Below are 21,985 nucleotides of genomic sequence, written 5' to 3' on the forward strand. Positions count from 1 at the left end.
AAGCCAATGTGTGGGTTTGGAGTGGCTGAGAGAAGTGAGTAGCCTCTCCTCACTCCTAGCATTGTGTCATTGAACATCCCTTTCAGAGAAGGATCTTGCTTGGTGTAGCCCCTTTGGCTGGGTTTTTCCATCCTTGTCAGGGGCTCTGGGGACTGCTGAGATGGCATTCTCATCCCTGTGCTGCAGGGCTGGGGGAAGTCTTGCAGTGTTTGTTCAGCTTCTTACCTGCGTGCGACAGAAATAGAGCAAGACGCAAGCTGGGTGCCTGGAGAAAGCCCTCCCCGTGGGCACTCTGTCCTGCTGCATGGAAGCTCCTCCCTTAAGAGGATTTAGAGGCTTTAATGATGTGGCTCATCTGGACTCTCTTCATTACTGTTATTGTCTCTATTTTAGTTCTCGGGTGACAGGCAGGTGTAGTGTGACCTACAACTGTAAGCTGGTGCAGGAAATGCTCCAGCGAGGCCTTCCCACAGCCCCATGGAGGTTTTCTTGTCCCTGCTACTCAAACCACTCTGCTTCAAGCTCTTTGAAGTGTAAGGGGGGGGGTTTCACATGAAATTTCTCATCTGACTGTAACCAAGGAAAGATTTTAGCACTCTTCTATTGCTCTGTGTCCTGGTCTCACAGCTGTAAGGGTCTGTCCAGTGCAGGCAGATGTTCACGTCAGACGGGATGCAGGTGGGAGTTTTGCAGACCTCTGGTAACCACAGGCCCCAGGGCAATTTTCAAACCATGGCTGTGGTTCCTGGTGCCTGCTGGCATTTACAGCAGGGAGCGCTCAGCACAGGTAAAAGGCATTGCCACAAAGATGTTTGGGCACTGATGGACAGGGTCTGTTATGGGAGTGCCAGGGGGATGCTGGGACTTGGGTCATGCCCTGTGCTATCTGGAGCAGTAATTATTGCTCCACTTTAATGGTGCCTGTGGCATGGCAGGCACTTTTTTCCTGGTTTCATTTCTCTTGGCTGGTGAGTGGGAGGTGCTAGAAGGGGTTGGTCTGTCGAGGCTCAGGCTCTGTTTGAATAGCTTGGAAGGCTGGAGGAGGTAGCAATATTTCCAGTGGGCCTGTGTAACAAGGGGTGATTGGAGTCACAGCCTTCTCGCACTTACTCCTCAATTTCCAGTGTGGAAAAACTTACATGCACCAAAACTAACTTATTACTGCCAAGAATTATGGCATTCACCCTGGAGTGCCTGAACTTCACCTCTTTAAAATAGGAACATGGCATCTGTGTCCCCTTCTTTTCCTTCTCTGCCTTCATTTGTCTCTGAGCATGGATCATGCCTTCCAGAGTTCTGGAGTTCTTTTGTGCAGCAAAGGGGTAGCTGGGCCCAGTAGCTTGCCCACTACCATGTGGTTGCCAGATTTAATGGGCAGAGAAATAGACTGTGTCCTTGCACTGATGCATCTGTTCGAGGAATGTGGGATTGGAACTTTCTACAGGCTACTGATTAATGACATACGTGTGAAAGGATGGCTGAGGGAGCCACCTTTCCTTTGGCAACTGTGTAATGAGATGCAATCATTAGCTAACCACCTCTGTCTCTTTTTGGTTCTTCTGCATTCTTAGAGGGAATGAAATGGAGGAAAGGCTAAAAATTACAGGCTCTCTTGGCATGGTAAAAGGAATAATAATAAAAAAGGAGGCAGAGTCAGCGCCAGCAGTTCCTTGACAGCTGGTTGGCTGTGGCAGAGCCTGTTTGCTGAAAGCTCTCTGGGCTATCCGGGCTTGGAAACACTGAAGCAGTTAATGGCTGACTTCAGTCTAGATGGGGTGATAAGTGAAGCAGAGGAACTGCGTAGTGGAGATTGCTTAAATCACTTCTTGTGTGCACGGTGAGATTCGGAGCTAGCTAATTTTCTGGAAGAAAGATGAGGCATTACTGTGAGCAGCTCTGTGGAAGGGACTGCCTGGCTGATCACAGGAGAAAAGGGGAATAAAACAGTAGTCTCTGGGGATGGGAACAGGGAATGGAGACTGCCGACTTGGAACCCAAGCATGTGTCTTTTTGAGCGTCAGAGAGCAAGGGAAGCTGGGTGGTTTGTGGCTCATCCACAGTAAATACAGGGGAGAAAGGGAAGGAGACTCAGCTGGGGACAGGCTTAGTCCTGTGGGAAGAGGTGTGTGCACAGGCTGTCTGGCTGACTGCTCTAGTTCTTTGTCTCCTTGATGGAGCTTCAGAACTGGGACACCACCTACGAGGACACCACCATTTAAAAGCAAGTCAAACCAAATGCAGTGCATGTACCTAATTGCTGAAAGTTGCTGTTGTGGAAAGTGCCCTGTCTGTCTTTAAAGAGCTAAGAAGGACCAGAGGCAGAGCCTTGCACATAAGCAAAGTGCTGATGGAATTTGTTAAGGATGCTGCTGGGCTGCTGATTTTAGTTGCTTTGCAGCACAGCCTCGAGGCAGGTGCGTCATGAAAGCACTTTACCCTTTACTACAAAATTGTTCCTGAGCTGTAAGCAGATTGCTGAGCTCTTCCAGTATGATGATAATCCCATGGCCGTGTGTACTGGAGAAATGCTGATCTGGGACCAGCTGGATACATTAGGATATCCAGCAGCCTGTTGAAGTTATATAATGGGGAGTTCCCTTTGTAGGCAAAACAAGTTTGCTTCAGTCTCTCATATACAAGCAAAAGAACAGATGAGCTGTCAGAGCTGCAGCCACACACCTTGAGCTGAGCTGATCTTCCCACTGGAGCTGGGAACTGCCCTTGTTCCCTCCTGCTCCCCATCCATTGCCAAGGAGGTAGTTTGGGAAGGGAAAGGAACTACTTCAGAGGAGCTTGCACAGCAGGGACTGAATGTGCTGGAAAGTAGCTTTACCTGTTGGGAATGAAGGAGGCTGTTTCCAGAGTTGTTCTGGAAAAGGGGTTACAGTCACTGGATCTGATCATGTTCTTCTCCAGCATCTTGCTTTGGTTACTGCCTCTGTGTTCTGTGAGGTTTCTGTGTCCTTGCCAGCATGGGTTCAAGGGACTACACAGGAATTTGATGCCCTCAACTCCTGCCTCTATGGGAGAGGCTTCATGCAGCACCTTGTCTGTCTAGTTTTAAAAGCAACCTGCTCCAGGATGCTGGTTTTGCTCGGGCTGGTGCACCAGATAGGTTTGAGTGAGCTGCCCCTGGGGTTTTGTGCACTGTGTTGCTGTGGGGCCACAACCTGAGCAGTATTGGTGCAGAGCTTCTGGAACAGCATGCAGGGCATGGAAAGGGCATGTTGGCACTTGACACAGACTGCAAGGGCTGCTACTGTCATCCCATAATATAAGAATATGCTAATCCTAAATGCCTGGAGCTGATATGTCTCCTGTGATAAATGGTTAGCAGTTTTGTGGGGAATCAATTACTAAGTCCAAATTAAATATATTATCTCTTCTACTGCACAGAATGCCTCAGTGCTCTAGCTAGACCTTTCCAGGGAAGTTTCTATACCTTTTGTGGTATTTCAGTTTCTAAGTGTTCTAGTAATAGAGGAAATAATATTTGTGTTGGGACTGTCTTGTTCCATTCCTATATGACTTTTTCTGATTTCTTCTTAGTCATGCAGGTGGCTTACTTAGCATTACTTGGAATGTGTGTGGAAAGAAATGGAACTTCTGTTTTCAGTGGTGGCAATGTCAAGGGGTTTTTGGTCCCCAGAGCTAATATGCCTACTTTTGAAAGTCACCATGCAGGCTGCTGTGCTCCTCTCTTCTGTGCTTGTAATCAATTAATTTTTAGAGTACCCTTTGCATAAAAGGGTGCTGTTCTGGCTGGGGTAGTAACAGGACACTGTCTCTAGGGCTGCATGGGTTCTGGGGCTGCTTTCATGTGATGCTGTGGCACAAAGTGTCCTCTTGCCTGCTGTGGAGCTGGTCATGTGTCTGTCGTGGATTGAAGTTGCTGGTGATGAGTCAGTCTTGAGTGGCTTTGCTGGAATGCCCTCAGCTTTCCAGTGTGCTTTCCTGGCCTGTTGTCCCTCACTGCCTTTCTTCTGTGTCATGGAGCTAGGCTCCCTGTAGAGCACAGAAGCAGTGCAGGGCTTGGATTAAGAAGGCAGACTGCTGACCTTGTATTTTGCACTGACCAAACAGATGTGGCGACTATTCTGCAGCATCTGTGCTGCATGATTGAAGAAATGGGGCTGAAAAGGCAGGCAGAAGTTCTAATCATGTTCACCTCAGAAGTCTTTTGGGGGAGGGAGAAGCCCCAACCAGATAAAAGCCCATCTGCCTAAATGTGCTTTCCCACCAGTCTGAGAAGCTGCTGGACTCTCCTTTGCATTCAGGTCCCTTTCTAGTGCTGGCTTGCAGCTATGCACATGGAATAACTAAAGAGCTCTCTGAGTTGTGCAGTAGATCTGCCTGTTCCCAAAGGAAGCTCTTTTAATTAGAGAAGACTTCTGCTCAGCAGCTGCTGTGTGGAGCAGTGCTAGACCTCAGCTGTGTGGAAAAGCCCTGGTGAGCTGTGTGAAACAAGGTAAAGGCACAGCCCTGCCCTGGTTCTCAAGGGGTCTGCTGCACTTCTCTGGGGAGACTGCACAGGAGTGGGGGGAGAGCTGCAGGTACAGGAGAAGTCTCTGCAGGCTGGTGGTGTGGGAGAGTGGAGCCCAGTGTGGCAGATCAGCCTTGCAAGTGAGCCCCAGCCCCTCTGTGGGACTTGCTGCAGGGCTGTCTGCTCCCTGTGCACAGAGCTCAGCAGCTCCTTCACACCAGGGTGAGAGCACCTTGTGAGAGTGCAGCTAAAATTGGGGTGTCCTGGTGCTCCTGAGGGGTTGGAGGTGATGCCCACAGCTGCTGGTGCTTCTCCTGCCTGATGTGAGAGGACCTGAAATGTCAGAGTTTCCTCTCACCCTTTCTCTGGGGTAGGTGGTGTGACTCATGGCTTCCTGGAATGAAACTGAGGTGACAAAAAGGTAGTTGCCAAAACTTCATAGGAATTTTTTAATGTCAAAAACTGCATCAAACTGGCTGTTGCCTTGGCAGAAGAGACTATTTCAAGGAAAGGCTGTTTTGAGGAATGGCAAGCTGCTTTAATTCCCAAGTCCAAAATCTCAAAGGCTTCTTTGATTTGATGCTGCAGTCCTGCTGGTGGCCTGAGTGTTTCTGCATTCATTACCAGTCCATCGTGTTGCAGCTTTGGAGGCTGTTGTGGCAGTGATTTAGACTTGATCCTGTAGTAAAACATTAGTTTCTTGCTCTGTGTAGCTTCAGACAGATAGGAAACCTCTTCCCATCCCAGCTGCCAGCCACCAGCAAGACCCACCAGTGTGTAGACAAGTGGGTGGCCGTGCAGCTGTCCCATGGGAACCTAAGCAGTTGCTCCTTGTCTGCCCAGAAGAGAGACATCCTTTGCCACAGGGTGTTTGCTGCAGGAGGAGCAGCCTGTGCAGCCGTGTGTGAGCTGAGCCAGGTCAGCAGCGTGTTACTGTGGTGCTGTCTGATGGTTATTCCTGTGCCCAGGGTCTCAGTGGAGAGTGGTGGGTGGTTCTCCTGCTGGCAGCCTCCCATCAGAGGAGGAGCAGGCAATGGGACTTTGCTGGGCTGGGTTTCTGCTGCTGCATTAACGAGGGGTGGATGTGGATGCTGGGGGCAGAGGGAGCCATGTGTGACAACCATAACCTGCCCGGGTAGCATGCATGAGACCCCTTGGTGTAGTTCTAGGTGATTGGTGAGTTTGGCTTGATTAAAAATTGTGGAGCTGATGTGAAGTACAACCAGGTGGGCTGTGGGGGAAAAGACAACAGTGCGGTGGGACAGAGGCAAGAAAGAAAAAATTGTGTCTGTAATCCTATTAAAAAATAGTCTTAGCTTCAATCATGATTTACTGATTAAAGATGGAACAGCCTGCTTTTTTTTCCCCCTGAAATGGGAGCATTTATGTCTGCACTGAGGCTCATTGGATTATTTGTAAATTAGTTATTCTGGGTTCTTTCTTATTTTAAAGTAAATACCTCTGAACTACTCTTTTCCTTCTTATTCTTCTAGCATTCCTCCATCAAATAGTCTTCTGAAATATTTATGCTCTAAGTATAGAAAAGGAGACCTTTGCAGGAAAGAAAGGGCCACCCAGCCTCTCTTGGTTCAGGTTCAGCTGAGCCCATTTTCCAGACCACTGTGTGTAGGTCTGCAGACTCCAAGGGGGCCCCTCTTTTTCCCAAAACAGACCCAGCTCTTCAAAGTCTTGCTGTCTTTTTTAACTGCCAAATTCCTAGGGAACCTATCCCATATGTCTGTTCTTCTTGGCTTGAAACAATTCGGTCCAGAACCAACACATGTATTGCTTTGAAGTATTGATTGAGTATTTTCTTTTTTTGGGATGGTGTTGGAAGAGTGATCTTAATTGCAGGTGGCAGGTCTATCACTAATCAATGTTCTTGTATTGCTCCAATTAACTCTGCTGGGATTACCTGCATGGTAATGTAACAATCATCGGGGTAGCAAAACTCTGTATTGCAGCCTGCCTTGGAGTTCAGAGCCATAGAAGGGCAACCAAAAGTTTTTGGGTGTCCCTTCCAGCTGGCTAAGTGTTTTCTAGAGGACCCCTTTGTTTCCCAGCCTTGTCTGCTGAGATTTCTTATTGTGGCATTTCACTTCCTAAAATGCTTAGACTGGGAGCAAAGCAGCTTCACTGCAGTTTCTGTAGCAGCTCATGCTGTGTTATTCTTGCTCCTCACAGCCTTGCTCTTTGCTGCTGTACAATGTTGCTTTCTTTCCCCTTTTCTGTCTCCTGTCGGAAGAGCTTGGCATGAGGAGGGTGTTCTCTAAAGGTGAAAGGAAAAAGGGCTAGACAGTGCTGCTGTACATCTGAGAGACTGTACAGCAGCCCCTGTTGGGACTGGCTGTTCCAGAGCAAGGTTTGGAATAGCTTCTGAGTTGCATCCTCAGAGTGATCAGGGCAGCAAGGGGTTTGCCCATTGTGGCCAAGTGCTGCCACACAAATGTGAAACTTTTCGTGTTATTTACCATTATGTTGGAGAGGGAAAATGTGATTGAGGTGAATATTTTTGAATAGCAGGAAATTACTAAAAATATCTGTGGTTTAAAGTCTTGTACTCAGATTTTTCTTGCCCTCCTGCCCTCTGTATGTCATCATTTTGGAAACAGGGGCTGCTCGAGACAGAATCCCTTCCTCAGGAGCTTTTTATAGCTCGGCTTTCTCTTTTCATTCGTACCCTTTGGTAGTGTCAGGTGGCATCCGTCCACGAAACTCAGGATGTTGTGAAATGTTCATCTCAGACTGTCTGTGACAATGCTCCCCTCGTCAGCAGGGCACAAGGTCTCGTGTGACCCTAGGATGGGCTGGTGGGAAGCACAGCTGCTTCTGGGGCAGAGGCTGTGTCCAGGAATAACCTTCTGTGGCTGTGTCACTGCTGCCACAGAATGTGGTTCTGTACCATGGGTTTGGGGACCCCAGGCTCAGCTGGCCCCGAGTGCCTGTAGCAAATGGTTTGGCCGAGTTGCCTGCCTTGTCTTCCCTGGTATGCAAATCTGGGAGAGATCACAAAGTACTTTGTGTGAGAATCTAGCAGGGATCCTGTAGTGCTGATTGCTGGACTGTCAGCCTGCAGTGGGGCCCTTCAGACTGGAGGCCCATGGGGATGGTAGGCAGACCTTGCTGAAGAGGGGAAATTGTTACAGAATCCTGTGTAGCTGTGCCATGTACTAGCAGGGGCACAGTGGTGGTTCAGGTAGCTAAATATTAGCAAATGGTCTATTTGGCAAAACCAAAGTTTTCTAAAATTACATACAATAAAGGGACTGTTTCTGATAACAAGCCAAAATCCCCTGGTGGCCTGAGGCATTCTCCTGTGCCAGCAGGACTTCTTTTCCCTTTCCAGTCATGATGGGTTTGCAGTACTCTTCCAGCTCTACTTCATGGGCTAAAGGGTTAAAGCCTTGGCTTCTTTAGATCAGTGCCTTGCTATCAGCAAAGGATCTGGTACAAAGCATGTGATATGATTAAAGTAGACTACTAACCTGCCTCTTCTGTTGTTCAAGGAAGATTACTTAATTCTAAAGCTTCACAGTCATATGGAATAACTAGCCAGAGGCCTCTTTGGTTTGCCTTGTGCTGGGTTTTGCATTTTTGGTTTGTTGGTTGTTTTTTTGTTTTGTTTTTTCCTTCTGCCGCTTGAGAGCATGTGGATGTACTCTAGTACGAGAGGTCTTGGGGAAAATCCTGGTGGCAGAAGACACTTCATTCTCCAGTGGGATGTGCAAGGGACTTCATTGCTCTGGTGAGTCAGATAGTTTGGCAAGGTGTCTGACTCCTCCAGAGGTTTAATCTGAGAAGGACAAGGGAGTTGTCATTGCCCTATGCCCTTCTGAATAGGAAGTCTCTAGTGCTTTGACTTCTAGAAGTGTCTGGCTTCAGCTATGAAATGAGCTCCAGGAGAACCTGCAGGGAGTGGTGGGGTTGCTGGCAGTGGGGCTGTGTAAGCTCAGCTTCCTCCCCATGCTGGTGCCCAGGCTCTGCTCAGCCCCAGCCACCTGCCTGTGGAGGTGTGTGGTCTGAGGAGTCGATAAGCAGAGGGGAGGCGGAGGGAGGAGTTGTTTGTTTAAGTGCCGTGCAAGTTGCTAAGCTGTGGAAAACTTCCTGCCCTTGAAGTAAAACTACTTTCTCTGCTAATTCCTGAAAAGAACCAAGAGAGTAGGAAACCTCATTTCCCAGGTCAAGCAGATGCTGTGGCTTCTCAGAAACATGTTTGTCATGGATGTGCTTAATCTAATCACCCACTAGTTATTTGCCCTAGTATGTGAGAAAATGAAAGCAACTGACAACCAGTTTGTTTGGTAAGGGAAACTTTACAGTAAAAAGTCCTCGACCTTGACCTCTTGCATTTTATGGGAGGAGGAGGTAGGAAAGATAAAAATCAGTTATACTACCTGGCTCCTACCTAAGTCTTGCAATCTCTGTTGCTGTTTAATAAAATAGAAATAAAGGCTTTCTTCCTGCCTGGACTGTGGTAGCTTTTGGGTGCTCTGGCAGGGGGAAAAGGCTGCTGAGCCTCAGGAAGGTGTCTCCAAGCCAAGTGGCAGCAGGGGGGATATTGTGCAACTCCTTGGAGATTTGTTGACCTCCAAGGCATTGCTTGCCTGAGAAGGGAGGTGGGTGAGCCTGTCCTGTGCATGTACTTTCACCTGGGATTTCCAAGCTGATGACTAGCACAGGGAAACCCTTTGAAGCATCCCCTGTGCTTCAGAACTGTGCTGGGGAGAAGCTTGCCTCAGCACAAGCAGAATGCTGCTAGTCTGTGCTGGTCTCCCTGCTGCAGTTTGGAGTGCAGGTCTCACAGGATTTGCTCCTCTGTGGAGAGGTGTGGGGCAGGCCAGAGCAGGGGGACAGTGTGGCAGGTGTGGGAGCTGGTGGGCACATCCATTTCAGAGGTTAGGTTTGCAGCCTGGCAGCTCCAAGTGCAGAAAACAAAGCTGAGCTGGTCTCGTTGTTGAAGCGATTAAAGAGCCAATGTAGTCAAGTGACAGAGTTGCCCAACCAGTTTTGTGAAAACTCTGCATTTCTACTGCACTGTGTGCTGGCTGTAGTCAGTGTGGAGACCTCTTTCTGGACCTGACCTACACAGTTTGTTGCACAACTAACATTCTAATACGTGGTAATTAAAAAGAGAAAGTCCACTAAGCTGTACTTTTGGCCATTTCTTCTGTCTGCTATTTTTTGTAAGTTGAATAATTTCTTCTGGGCTTGCTTTTTTTTATTTTTTTTTTTTTTTTTTTTTTTTTTTTTTTTTTTTTTTTTTTTTTTTTTTTTTTTGTAGGGGGAGAGGAGAACCAAATGACTTCTGGGACAGTTTGTGGGGTGTGGGGTTGGTTTTTTCCTCCCATTTTTCAGCAGAGTTCCATCTCTGGTCTTGATGTATGGAAAGTTTTGCTTAAATCAAAGAAATGCTGTCCTGTGAATGCTGTCATGCTGTGCAAGCATGAGTGTGTAGGCTGAAAATAGCAAAGAACTTTCTCAATTTGCCAGTTGTAGGGACTGAAGACCTACTTAAATGTTGGCTTTCAAACTGAAGTGTGAAGACCAGATGTTCTCAAAATGTGTTACACTGCTTGTAAACACAGAGATAAAACCAGGCACTTCTAAAACCTCTGCTGCTCTTTGATACTGAACTGTGGGCTTGGTTTCTTTTTCACGATATGATAGTGGTTTATAAATATCTGATCGTTTCCCGTCAAGCATCAGAAGTACGTTTCTAAAATACGCATTTCCTTTTTACAAAATACTCATCCTGTGCTTGCTGTGATAAAACATACTGAAAAATCTGTGCCATCGCAGGAAGTCCTACGGGTGCTTTCTACTCCAGAGCCTTGCTGGGGAATGCAGTTGCTAGTCAGATAATTCACACCAAAGTATATTAGCTACAGAAGTCAGACAGAAAAGCTCACTGTCTTACCAGGAGCATGTCTGCCTTTGCAGTGTGAGCTGACAAGTTCCCTCAGAAGCTATGCTTGAGAAATCTGTTCTTTCCAGTGGAATTTCTGCAGTTTTGCAGCCAGCTGTTGCCTTGCTCTAGTCTGCTCCCTTTGCCCCAGGAGTAGCATATTCAGAGGGGCTGCATGCACGTTTGAGTTTCCATCCTGCAGATGTCTTGCAGATGCTGTTAGGGTCCCACTGTACATGTCTGTGCTGGGAGTTTGAAGTTTGCAGATAGTTGAGTGTGCTGCTGCAGTTTGCAGGCTGATGTGGCTGTGCTGGTCTCTCAGACCATCTCCTCTGCCCTTGAAGGCAATTACTTCTCCTGAAGGAAAAACTGTTTCTAGCAGTAGATGGAATAAGAGAAGGACTGATTTGTTCTGCTTTCAAAATTTGTAATATGCAGAAATACTTTTCTACCTTGTACGGAGACTTTCCTTCAAAAAGAAACTAGCTCTATCACTGAGATACCCACATATAAACATATATATATAATACATAATATATACTTTAATTTTTAAAATCCAGCTTCTTCCTCAATCCTTCCATTGTAATTGGTGAAGAGATGTTATTTGGAAAATACCCATGACAAACATAATCTTGTTTATGTTTTCAAGGTCATTACACGGCTGGTATTATCTCAGTGAAGCTTAAAGGAAAGTTCAATGAATTCAGACTTGGGTCATTTATCAGCTCTGTGGTTATTTGCTTGCCAGAGACAAGATGTACCTCTCAGGTGTACTGAAAGTCCAAGGCCTTTGTATATTAACATCAAGGAGATGAACTCCTTAGGATATTCTTTGTATGTTAATGGGGCTGTAACTTACAGTCCCTGCCCTGAGGGCAGTGATGTACCTGGTTAACAGGAGACTTAGTAACTCTGTCATTGTTCATTAACTGGTACTGTTGTGTGAAGCTGTCCTGTCTCATCAGTCATGATCAGGAGACTTTCTGATTGCCAAATGTCTGTTCTGCGTGTGCATGGATGGAGAAGCAGCTGGGCTTTGGGGTGCAAGAATCCTGCAAAGAATAACCTGTTTCCTCCTCCGCCCCATGGCTTTCTGAGCTGCCCCTTCCCCAGTCTCTGCTGCATGGGGATGTCTGCCTTGGAGATGGAAAGTGGCCTTTAGAGAGCAACTCTAGTGTGCTGGCTTCTGTGGGTCTCTGTCCAGCTGCACATCTAATCTGGGATAATACTGCAAAAAGTAACTACACTGGCCTTCAAAATGTCCTCAGCCTCATGCAAATTATGGTGCAGATAAACATCTTTATGGAACCAGCAGCATGCTGACCCCTTCCTAGGGACACCTGCTAGTTGCTTTGGGCAGAGGGAGCCAGTTGTGCAACCTGAGTACAGCAATGGGAACCCTTCCATCTCCAGGGTTTCTTGGTCAATCTGTCTGCAAAGGAACACAGCTAACTTTGGCCAGTGTTGTGGTGTGAGAAAAGACATGGAGGTGAGATCAGATCAGGGACAACTTTAGATATTTTAAGTGTCCAGCCTTGTAATATCTTGAGGGAAATGACCTGTTGCAATGTGTAAGACTTACCTAAGTGAGGAAGGTGGTGCTTGCTTGTTGTGTCCAGAAGCACCTGCAGTGCCTGAGATCAGCTGAGGCTGCTGTGGAGGTTGCTTCAGTGGACCAGCTGGACTTTCACCCAGTGATCCCCCCCCTTCCACATCAGATGCAAGATGTGAATGAGGATCAGGAGCCTTAGGGTGTATTGCAGAACTTTATTTTGTAGTGCTGGCTGCTACATCTCTGCATATGTCAAACTGGAAGTTTCTGCTTGAGCAGGCAGGAGGGACAGCAGAACAGAGCAGCATGCCAGCCTTGCAGGGCACTCGAGGTGTTTGTGGGGCAATGGAAATAGCAACTTGTGAAGGCAAATCTGGTGCTGGTTTGACCTCATCCTAGCCTGGTAGAAGATGGTAGTAGCATGTCCTATAGGATCTACCTTTGTTTTATATCCCCTGGTGTTAGAGCCTGAGGAGTGCTGCTGGGGAGCATCTGCTGCACAGCCTGCAGCTGCTTTGTAACCAACATTTCCTGTCCTTAAGCAATAGGATGTGGAGAAGAGGGGACAGCATCCTCAGGCTGTGTAGCTACAGTCAAGTGTGAGCCCTCTTTACCTGAGCTGGGCTATTGGGACTGACTGTCAGTGCTCTTGGGAACATGTGCTGTCCTTAAGGGTTTGCGTGAACTTTGCACTATTTTGTAAATCCACTGAGACAGCAATTTCCACAGCTGTTCTGCTCTGGTTTGTTTGGTGGTTCTTCTTTTCTTTCATTGCCCTCATAAATGAGCCCCTTATTTGTGCTGTACAGTAACTTGGCAGCTGAGGTGTTTCAGCTGCCAGAGCTCATCAGGGAGAAACCTGCGGAGTGAGCAGGAGGGTGGTGCTGCAGAGGAGAGCTGAGCCTTTCCCAGCAGAGCTGCATGGCCCAGGCATGTACAGCACTGGCCTGGCCAAGTATAAACCTCACTGAGCACCAAGCATGCAGTGCTTGCTGGGTGGAGGCAGTACAGGATCTAATTGGATAGAGCAGAATTGCAATTAAAAATTAACTTAGCCTTTCTGCCCCTTGACTGATGGGGTTATGATTTCTGTGCAGGAATTTTCCCCTTCCTGCCTCTGTGGCCAATGGTGGGGGCAGGAGGCAGAGGTATTCAGCTCTCCTGGTATCACCTGTTGTTCTCTGGGGTCACCTTTACAGGAGGGGACTGGGAGTTTCACAGGCTCTTGTGGCAAAAATAAGTTAATCTCTGAGCTGTGATGGGACTCTCTCAGTTGCTAACAAAGCAGGACTCTGTCTGCATCTCCTCAGGCACACATATCCTGGATTTTATGTCCTGCTCCACATACAGATCTTGTTGTCATCACTGTTGCTGGGCCTGAGAGCTGGAGGTCATGGAGGGGGCAGGGAGCCATCCCCTGATGCCAGTCTAGCCTGTGAAGATCTGTTCCATTTCTTCCTGGTAGGAAACCCCTGAGTTCTGGATCAATTGATGCTTTCCTGAAATTAGTTCTCCCTTCAGTTCCTGGGACTGAACCTGGGCTAAGAAACACCCTGGGTCAACTTCACAGTGGCTGAGCAGGCTGTGTTGGCAACCGAGTTTTTATGGCAGCAGTGCCTCAAAGCAACACACTGCATAAATAATCCTGCATATCTTTACAAGATGGAGAATGAGAGATGGGAAGAAATGCCATTCTGCAAGCTGATGATGTCTTATGAAATCCTCTGCAGAGCTGGCATCAATCTGGAGAATGATAGGGAAAATTTGGATGTGTACATACAGGATTGCTGAAAAGAGTGGGTGTTGCTGCTTGGGGATGAAAATTCAAATGGTCAAAGCAGTAGGAGTGGAGAGAGAGAGGAAAAAACAAATTATTGTGGACAATAAGTGGAATTTGAAAGCTAAAGATTTCATGTATTTAACCTCTGCATGCATTGCTGCAAGGCATTAGGACTCAAAACTTGACCAACTTCAGAAGGCAAAGTTCAGCTTTTACTGCAGCACTAGCTATGGTATACTTAAGTTGGCTTTTTGCTGCCAAGTCACCTGTGAATGTGGCTGGTTGTGATAACTGCAAGCTCATCTGCTTCCAAACCTAACCTATCTCAAATTTTGTTGAGCTTCTGCTTCTACTGTGTGACAGTGTTGCTGATCTTATGACTGTGCAATTTCAGAAGATGGAATTTTGAGGCGTTTCATTGATGTAGTGGACAAAAGTTAATTTGCAAAGAATGGAAGATTAAAAAATATGTAATATTTTTGTGGAGCTCTGAAGTGTATTAAAAGCTCAAACCAAAACCTTAAGACCCTTTTTCTCTTCTGACATGAAAACTGTACCTTGAATTACTTTATGGCCAGGAGCTATGAGAGATACATTGCCCTGTGGCAAGAGGAGTGGTGCATAATGCTGTAATGCACAGTTGGGGTTTGCTCTTTGTGTTGTTTTTTGTTTGTTTGTTTGTTTTGTTGTTTTTTTTTTTAAATAAACTTTGCAGATGAGATGTCTTTAACAAATAGCTAGCAGTAGAAGAGCCCTGAAAGCAATATTTTACTCTTGTTACCTCAGGCATATCTTCTTCCACAGTAAACTTGCTTTGCTGTTTAATTAGCTGAAATAACTTCTATAAAGATCCTAACAGCTTTGCAAATCTGTTTTCCTGCCAAATGAAAACAATGTGGGCAGAGTTTAAATAGGCAGCATATGGATTTTAGTGCTAGGAAGCCAGTCAGCAAGTGCTGGGACTTGCCCCTCCAGTTTGAAAATTAGGAGGGTTGCACCTGATCAGATGTCTTAAGGTAAGAAGTCCAGTGCACTGTGCAGGAAGGTGTCACCTAGGTTAGCTCTTGGCTAGGTTAAAGAAGGGAAAAGCATTTGTAGCTCCCACAACAGACATTCATCATTGCCTAGGGATCTGGCTGCCTTTGTGCTCTGGTTAGACTGCCAGGCTCCAGTTTGTGATCCTATAAAGAGGAGATGTGTTCATGATGAAGCCAGGAAGCAAGCCAGCTGGGTGGGAAAATTTACATCTTAGTTACCCTCTCCTAGTGCAGCCTTAGGTGTTGGTACCTTCCAGGACTAGTGGCCTGAGAGAATGTTCCTCCTGCAGAGGAAAGGAGGAATTCTGCTAACAGAGAGCCTTCATTCACTTTTCCTAGGCTGGTAGTGATGCAGCTGTTGTACAGTGCATCTGTGCTGGAACAGAACCAACTCATGGTGATGTCCCTGCACCCAGGGACACTGAAAATGGGAATGCTGTGTTTGATATTTGGTGTACATGGACCAGAAACTATTACAGGACTTTTCCATGGCTCATTTGAAGGACCTACTTTTGGGTGCAACTGGCTTTACAACCTCTGACCTGAGGAGTTAACCAAAGGAAAACTGAGATGTTGTCAACCTGGCTGTGCAGTAGGAGTTCCTTAGGTGAAATGACTGCTTTACAGATGAGATTTGAGATCAGTCTGCAGCACAGCTGGCTGACATTTTATATCTCTGCTGCTTCCCATCTCAATAACATCTTGGTAGGTGCTGTGCAGTGATGGGCACAGTCTCTAGCCGTGGCATTCCTTGAAATTAGAGCAACAACTTGAGCCACACAGTTCAGACTTGTGCTCTCTCCTGGTAGTTTGAGGGTGACCATTGCTTGTTGGGAAGGCTAGCCAAGGCCCACATACCAGTTTAGCTGCAGAGTTAACCTAAATATTTAATAGGATTAAGCAAAAGCCTTTGGTTGCAACAAAAGAACGGACTGGTCTCTGGCGAGCTTGGTACACCCAGGCAGAGAGAAGAGAACCTTGCTGATCTTGCCCTCTCTTGGGGCTGTTTCTTCCCAGGCCAGGCTGGTCACCCCAGCCTGGGATTGCTGTTCCTCTGGCTGGTGACTCTTAAAGTGGCATGGTGTGTTTGGAGCAAAGAGCTTGGTAGAGTAAATTTAAAAAAACTTAAAAGTTCTCTGGTTTTTTGTGTAGGAAGCAACTGAGTCTGGGGTGGGAAGGAGAAGCAGGAAGGCTGACAGAACCACAGAATGGGTCAGGTTGGAAGGGGCCACAGTGTCAGCTGATCCAACCTCCCTGTTCAAGCAGTCATCTAAGAGCATATGACACAGGATTGCATCCTGATGGTTTTTGAACATCTCCAGTGAGGGAAACTGCACACCTTGACACCTCCACACCACTGGTGTGTGGTCACATGCACAGCAGAGAAGTTCCTCATGTTCAGGTGGAACTTCCTGTGCATCAGTTTCTGCCTGTTTCCTGTTATCCTATCACTTGGTACCACTGAGCAGAGCCTGGCTCCATCCTCTGACACCCTCCCTTCAGATACTGATGGACATTGATGAGGTCCCCTCTGTCATCTCTTCTCTGGGCTGAACAGGTCTCACAGCCTGTCCTTATGAGAGAGATGCTCCAGCCCCTTAATAATCTCTGTTGCCTTTCATAATCTCTGTTACTCCAGGAGCTCCATGCATCTCTTTTACTGCTGTCAGGGAATTGAAGGAGCTTGCATCACTTTTCACCACCAGGAGTAGTAGCTAGGGTTGGTGTCTTAGTTGATGCTACTATTGCAAAGTCCTTATAAATAGTGATAGAATTAGCAGTGTACTTGTGATTAAATCTCTTCTGTAACTGCTGATAGCTGTGTCACTCTCCAGGAGATCTTGGCAGCAGTGACTACTGTGGTGCTGGTGTCCTGCTTTACTGTCCTGAAAAGGCAACTCCAGCTGTCTGTGCATGTGCTCTGAGGCCCACCAGATGATCCAGGGCTCTGCACAGGGTAGGGGTATTGCTCTGACAATGTCTAGAGGACCTGGCCGTGACATAACTCATTGTCTGTCTGCTTTTCCCATAGGTCCTGTGAGTGAAAGAAGATGGGGTCTGGCTGCCTAAAAGTCACCAAGTACTTCCTCTTCCTTTTCAATCTCCTGTTCCTTGTAAGTATTTTGAGCATCTGTGCAGTAAGAAGGAAGTCCTGGACTAAAGTTAGCTGGAAGATTGTTTTTTTCTGGGTGTTGGCCCAGTGTGTTCATTAAATAAAATGGTCACAGTTTTGGAGTCAGGGAGGGGACCTCTGAAGTTGGGGATGTCAGAGCTGCTGTGTGTGTCTCAGGTGTGCCAAGCAGCTCCACTCCCAGCAACCACCTGCTGCCTCCAGTGCACCCAGCTCCATTCCTGCCTTGGGAACAGAAAGCAGGAGTTATGGGTTCTTTCTGGAACTACTTTCTCTGACACATCTGGAGCAGCAGCTGAACTGTCCCTGAGCAGCAAAGCTACAAAACCTGCCAAGTAATGGCAGTACCCTCCTAAATAGGCCAGCCAGGCTTCAAAGAACAACTCTAAATTTGTGTGAGTCCCAACGGCTGGTTTTGATTTGTGACAAGATGAATTAGTCCAAGTGTGTTTGAAATGGAGTTGGGAGGTGGGGGAGACTGGGACAGGCTTGTCTGGGGAAATAAAACAGCCCACTGGGTACAGTTATTTTCAAGTGTGAGGCTTAGCAAAAGATGAACTCCTTTTGGAACAGATTGGGTCTGGGAGGGCCACACACATTCTTGCAGGCATCTTTCTGATGCCTAGCTATGGTGTGTCCTGTGGGCAGTGATGGTACTGCTGGTGATGCCTTCTTGCAGTGGAAAAGTGTAGTGGGGAAGTGCAAGGTTTCAGCTTTCCACATGTCAGCAGGAAAGTAGCCTGATAGTGTTATCCTTTGTGCAGTGTGCAAGGAAAAGGAAGGGTCAGGCTAAGAGGGAAGGGAGGGAAGTGAATCATGATAAGGTGAGCACTGTTTTCTGGTCTCTTCCCTGCACACAGATTCACTCCTGCTTCCAGCATGACTGCACTGTGCTGGTAGCACACAGGATGAACTTGAGGCACATCTGGATCTGGTTTTCCCTGGCTTACTGTGCTCACTTTTTGCTCTCTGTGTTTACTTCCATCCTAAGAGTAGTTAACTGCAGTCTAATGGTCTGAAGCCAGGAGAGCTCACAGCATCCATGGGGAAGGTTCTTGGGAGGGAGAGAACAGGTATTTCAAGTGCCACATACTTCTGAGTATGATTTAGTCCACTTTAAAGATAGGAAAAATCATCAGAGTCCAGGCATCCTACTAGTGCAGGACTCCTCTGCAGGTATCAGCATTCAGTCTCTCTCCTCTCTTGAAGAAGTGATAAATTTTAAGCAGCATATAACAGCCAGTCTACCCTGGGAAGCAGAGCAGTATTTGTTAAGACAGTGAGTCTTGCTGAAGCCCAGTATCTGGCCACTGTCTAGTTTTCCTTAATGCCCAAACCTCAGTCTGAGTTCATTAGCTAATCTCTGTGTAGGGAAAGTTCTCTTCAAGAAAACCAGCCTAGGAAAGGAGGAAGATGACAGCCTGAAATACTGCAGTACCTTACAACTCTGTTTTTGCTGTATGCTTTCAGTGGTCATTGTGGCACCTTTATTCCCCATTGCCTTTCTCTCCCTGCTCTGCTGAGCCAGGCATAGTTGCAGGCAGCCTGTGGGGATAGGTATGCTGTCAGGAGGCAGAGCTGAACTGCTTTATTGAGCTGACCCACATCCAGGATGGCAGGCACTGAATCCCTCTCTGGGTCCTGGAGAGGTTTGAGAACTCCAGTCTGGGTGGCAAGTGGTTGGAAGTAGCTGTTCTTTGTCTTGTGCACACCCTGCTGTGAGCCAGCTCCTCTGGTGTAGCACCCAGCCCCCTCCCTCAGTGGAAAGCTGATCTGATTCACTGAGCTGGACCTGGAGGGTAAGAACTTTAGGGCAGGATGTATTGTGAGAAGGTCTGTGCTGACTGAAGGGAGAAGCTGCTTTAGATGAGCTCTTTAACCCTGCTGTGCAGCACAGGCATTGTCTTCTCCTTGGGCTGCTCTGTCTGAGTGAGGTCTCCAAAGCCACTGTGTTCTGGCCAAGCTTGATACTTCTCTAGAGAAGATTTTGAGTGTGCTTCTGTCTTTACTGAGGGCAGGCTTTTTGCATGTGCCAGATGTTGAGGAAGGTGGCATGCATTACTCCCTTCCTCTGATAGGGAGGAATTGACCTGAGACATTTTTCTGTTATTGCTCAAGGTCTGAACTGGGGAGGGTAGTTGGTGATTCTTGAGCTTATGCAGTGTGGTAGAGCTATATTAATCTAGCAGAGAAACTGCTTGCATTGAGTTGCTGTGAGCTGTCAGCACAGACAGATTTTGACTGCCTTGTGCTGGTTTCCTGCAGCTGCTGAGCTTTGTGAGGAGAGTGCTTGAGCAAAGGTGAGCACCAGTGCTGCTGGCAGAGCCCTGTGTCTGCTCTGGACCTTGAGCTGAGCCTGTGTGATTGCACCCTGTGCAGGCCTTGCTGGCTGAAGTGTGTTCTTCAGCCTTGCTGATGATTGAAGCCTGTAGAGACATGCTGGTGACTCTTTTTAGAAGTTAGTCATTGAAATTGCACTTTTCTGCTGCTCGAGGTCTGTGAGAAGGTCACTTGCTATTGCTGAAGTAGTTCAGGGACTCAGTGATATTTTGCAGTCTTGGAACTTTACTTCAGGGAAGGGTTTGACCTGCTTTGGTTAAAGGGAAGAAGGTTACTTGGACTGCCTGCCTGTATGCTAGAAAAGATACCAGATAGTCTTGGAGTATAACCTTAGTTTCCTAAACAGAATTTAACACATCTACCTTCTTGGCTGGCAGACACATGTTGCAGTACATGCTTCTCCTTAAAGGGAAAACAGCTCCACAAGACAAGTTTAACAGTGTCTGGAAACTATTTGTTTGGAACATATAACTGTCTGTCCTGCTTCTAACCCTTCAGTAAATGCAGCAGAAGGCTGCTACCTAAAACAAAGCCGGGAGTTTCAGAGCCCTTCTGTTGTCCCCTGTGCCAACAGGTTCAGTGTTACATCACACAATCCGAGCGGGAAGGAAAGCTGGGAACCCCCAGCTGCTCTTTCCAGCAACATGAGTCAGCTCCATCACAGCTTAGTTTTTCCAAGCCCCTCTTGACTAGCTCTCTGTGGGAAACTGCTGACCCTGTCTTGAGGGATCTGCATCCTTCTGGCTTGGGTATAGAAGGAGATTTTGCTGAAACTGGGGGTGAAACCTCAAACCCCCAGGGAGGAGGGGAGACATCTGTTCCCCACTGCAGGAGTTTACAGCAGTGGAGCAGAGGAATTAAACTCCATGGAAAGCAGATGTGATTTCTTCTATGGAGGGTCTGAAGCCAAACCAGTGGCAGAAGCAGCCTTGCTATGCCATGTAAACTCCTGAAGATGCTGAGCAGAGAAACTATCCTGCTAGGAAGTAAATACAGTCTTGTTAATGGGACTGTGTTTTCTCCCAGCCTGTAGTTACTGTCTCCCTGCCTTCCCCTTGCAGTGTTTTCCACAGCAGCTCCTGGCAAATGCACAAGCTGTGGACTGGAGCAAAGATCAGAGTGAAAACAGGCCTTGGATAGTCTGAGCACCTCATAACAAATAACTTCCCAGGAACTCTGCTCAGCAGTCCTGTGTTTTGTCAGCAACAGCAAAACTTAGGTGACATTTCAGGGTCAGTGAACCAAAAGGGATGTCACATACAGCCCTGTTTGCATCTTTAAGACAAATGTTTATTAAAACTATAGTTTAAATGTGAGACTGCCTTAAACTGTCAATCCAACAGTTCTTGATGCTACCAAGTTTGAGAGGAATTTTGTAGGTGTCCCAGCTGTTGCATGTTCAAGGGTTGATCAGCAGACTGAGCACTGTGGGTGCAGCATGTTGGGACATAAGGCAAGGGGGAATTCTTTTTTTTTTTTTTTGGGATACAACAGCTACATGCTTTCTGAAGCTGAGTCAGTATGCTTCCTAGATGGGAACTTGCTTGATGGCTTTCTAATGCTGTCCCCAGAGCTAACTACATGATGCACCTCCTGCCAAGACAGGAAAGCTTGCAAGCAGCTTATTTCAGACTGTGGCTTTATCTTTGCTCAGAAAAGCTTCTTTGTACGAGCAGCTGAAGCCTAGTGTAAACTTTCAAAGTGTGGAGCCAATGTCCATACTCTGCCAGCTTGCTTCAGGTGGTGGTTTGGCATTTTCCATGGCTCCCAAGTATTAAAACATTATCTAATGAAGCACAGAATTGCAATCTCTCTTCAGCCCTGTTAGTTTAGTTCACTTCACCCTGTCTTGAAATCCTGCTGATGTGAGAACAGCTGCTTGCAGTTCTTGTCCACTCCTTGTTTCTTCAAAGCCTGTTTTGGACCTTTGCACAAGTGCTTTCCAGTCCTAGTTGGCTGAACAGCACAAGTTTCAGCTTCTTATCAAACCTGAAGATTTGCTGATACATGAAGGCTAAAACAGAGCATGCTTCCCCCCACCTTTCAAAGTGAGATGGGAACATGTATGCCTTTCTTGGCTACTGAATCAGTGTCTGGATTCAGCTGAGTCCTCTCAGGGACATACTGCTCTACTAATCCTTGCCCTACATAAGACTGTGTGGTGAGCAAGGCAGAGGCCATGGCAAGTATTTCATAACTCTTGGCTCTGTTGGGACTCAGGTATTCTGCCATAAAATGGGGGACAAGCCAAAATGCCTTAGCTTGGCTTTCGTAGGGGGTGAAGCACTTTGCTGAAGGGAACCTGCTGCTGGCTTTTTGTCTTTGTGGTTCGAGGCCATAACACTGTAACAGAGCCTGACAAGCCAAAGATTTCCTGCCTGGAGAGGTTCCAGCTGCCAGATATCTAATCCTTTGTCAGCTATCTTCCAGCCTGGCCCTTAGAGTCATGGGTTTCTCTGTTTAAAACAATATTTAAAATCATGTGCTTGTCTGTGCTTGGTTCCTCACAGAAGCAATGCACTTACCTTTTGCTTCTGACAACAATGTTCTAGCAGCAGGGTCTCTCTTCCTCAGACTGTTTTGAATAGTCCTCCTATACAACATTATGTGCTATTAAAATACTGTGTGAAAAACTGCCAAGCAGATCCTGGGGCTCCTGTGCAGTTGGCTGAGGCATTCTTCCTGGAGTTGTGCTAATCCTGTTTACCCTGGGAGGAGTACCATAGGGGAGATGGGTGGGAACAGCAAAGGAATGAT

General features: G+C 47.0%; 1 protein-coding gene across 5 annotated transcripts in view; it reads left to right on the forward strand.

Moving 5' to 3' along the window:
• CD82 (CD82 molecule) overlaps positions 1 to 21,985 on the forward strand; it is a 38,824-nt gene that overhangs the window by 2,558 nt on the left and 14,281 nt on the right. For 3 of the 5 annotated variants that reach the window (XM_056492475.1, XM_056492473.1, XM_056492471.1), the window contains exon 2: positions 16,790 to 16,871. In XM_056492475.1, the coding sequence (XP_056348450.1) occupies positions 16,809 to 16,871 (63 nt within the window). In that variant the 5' untranslated portion in view covers positions 16,790 to 16,808. Of the gene's footprint in view, positions 1 to 1,654; positions 1,838 to 9,541; positions 9,667 to 16,789; positions 16,872 to 21,985 lie in introns of those variants that run through there. The other 2 variants (XM_056492476.1, XM_056492472.1) reach the window with 2 other exon arrangements.

Source organism: Oenanthe melanoleuca, chromosome 5 (genome assembly GCF_029582105.1).
Source record: "Oenanthe melanoleuca isolate GR-GAL-2019-014 chromosome 5, OMel1.0, whole genome shotgun sequence".
NCBI classification, from domain to species: Eukaryota; Metazoa; Chordata; class Aves; order Passeriformes; family Muscicapidae; genus Oenanthe; species Oenanthe melanoleuca.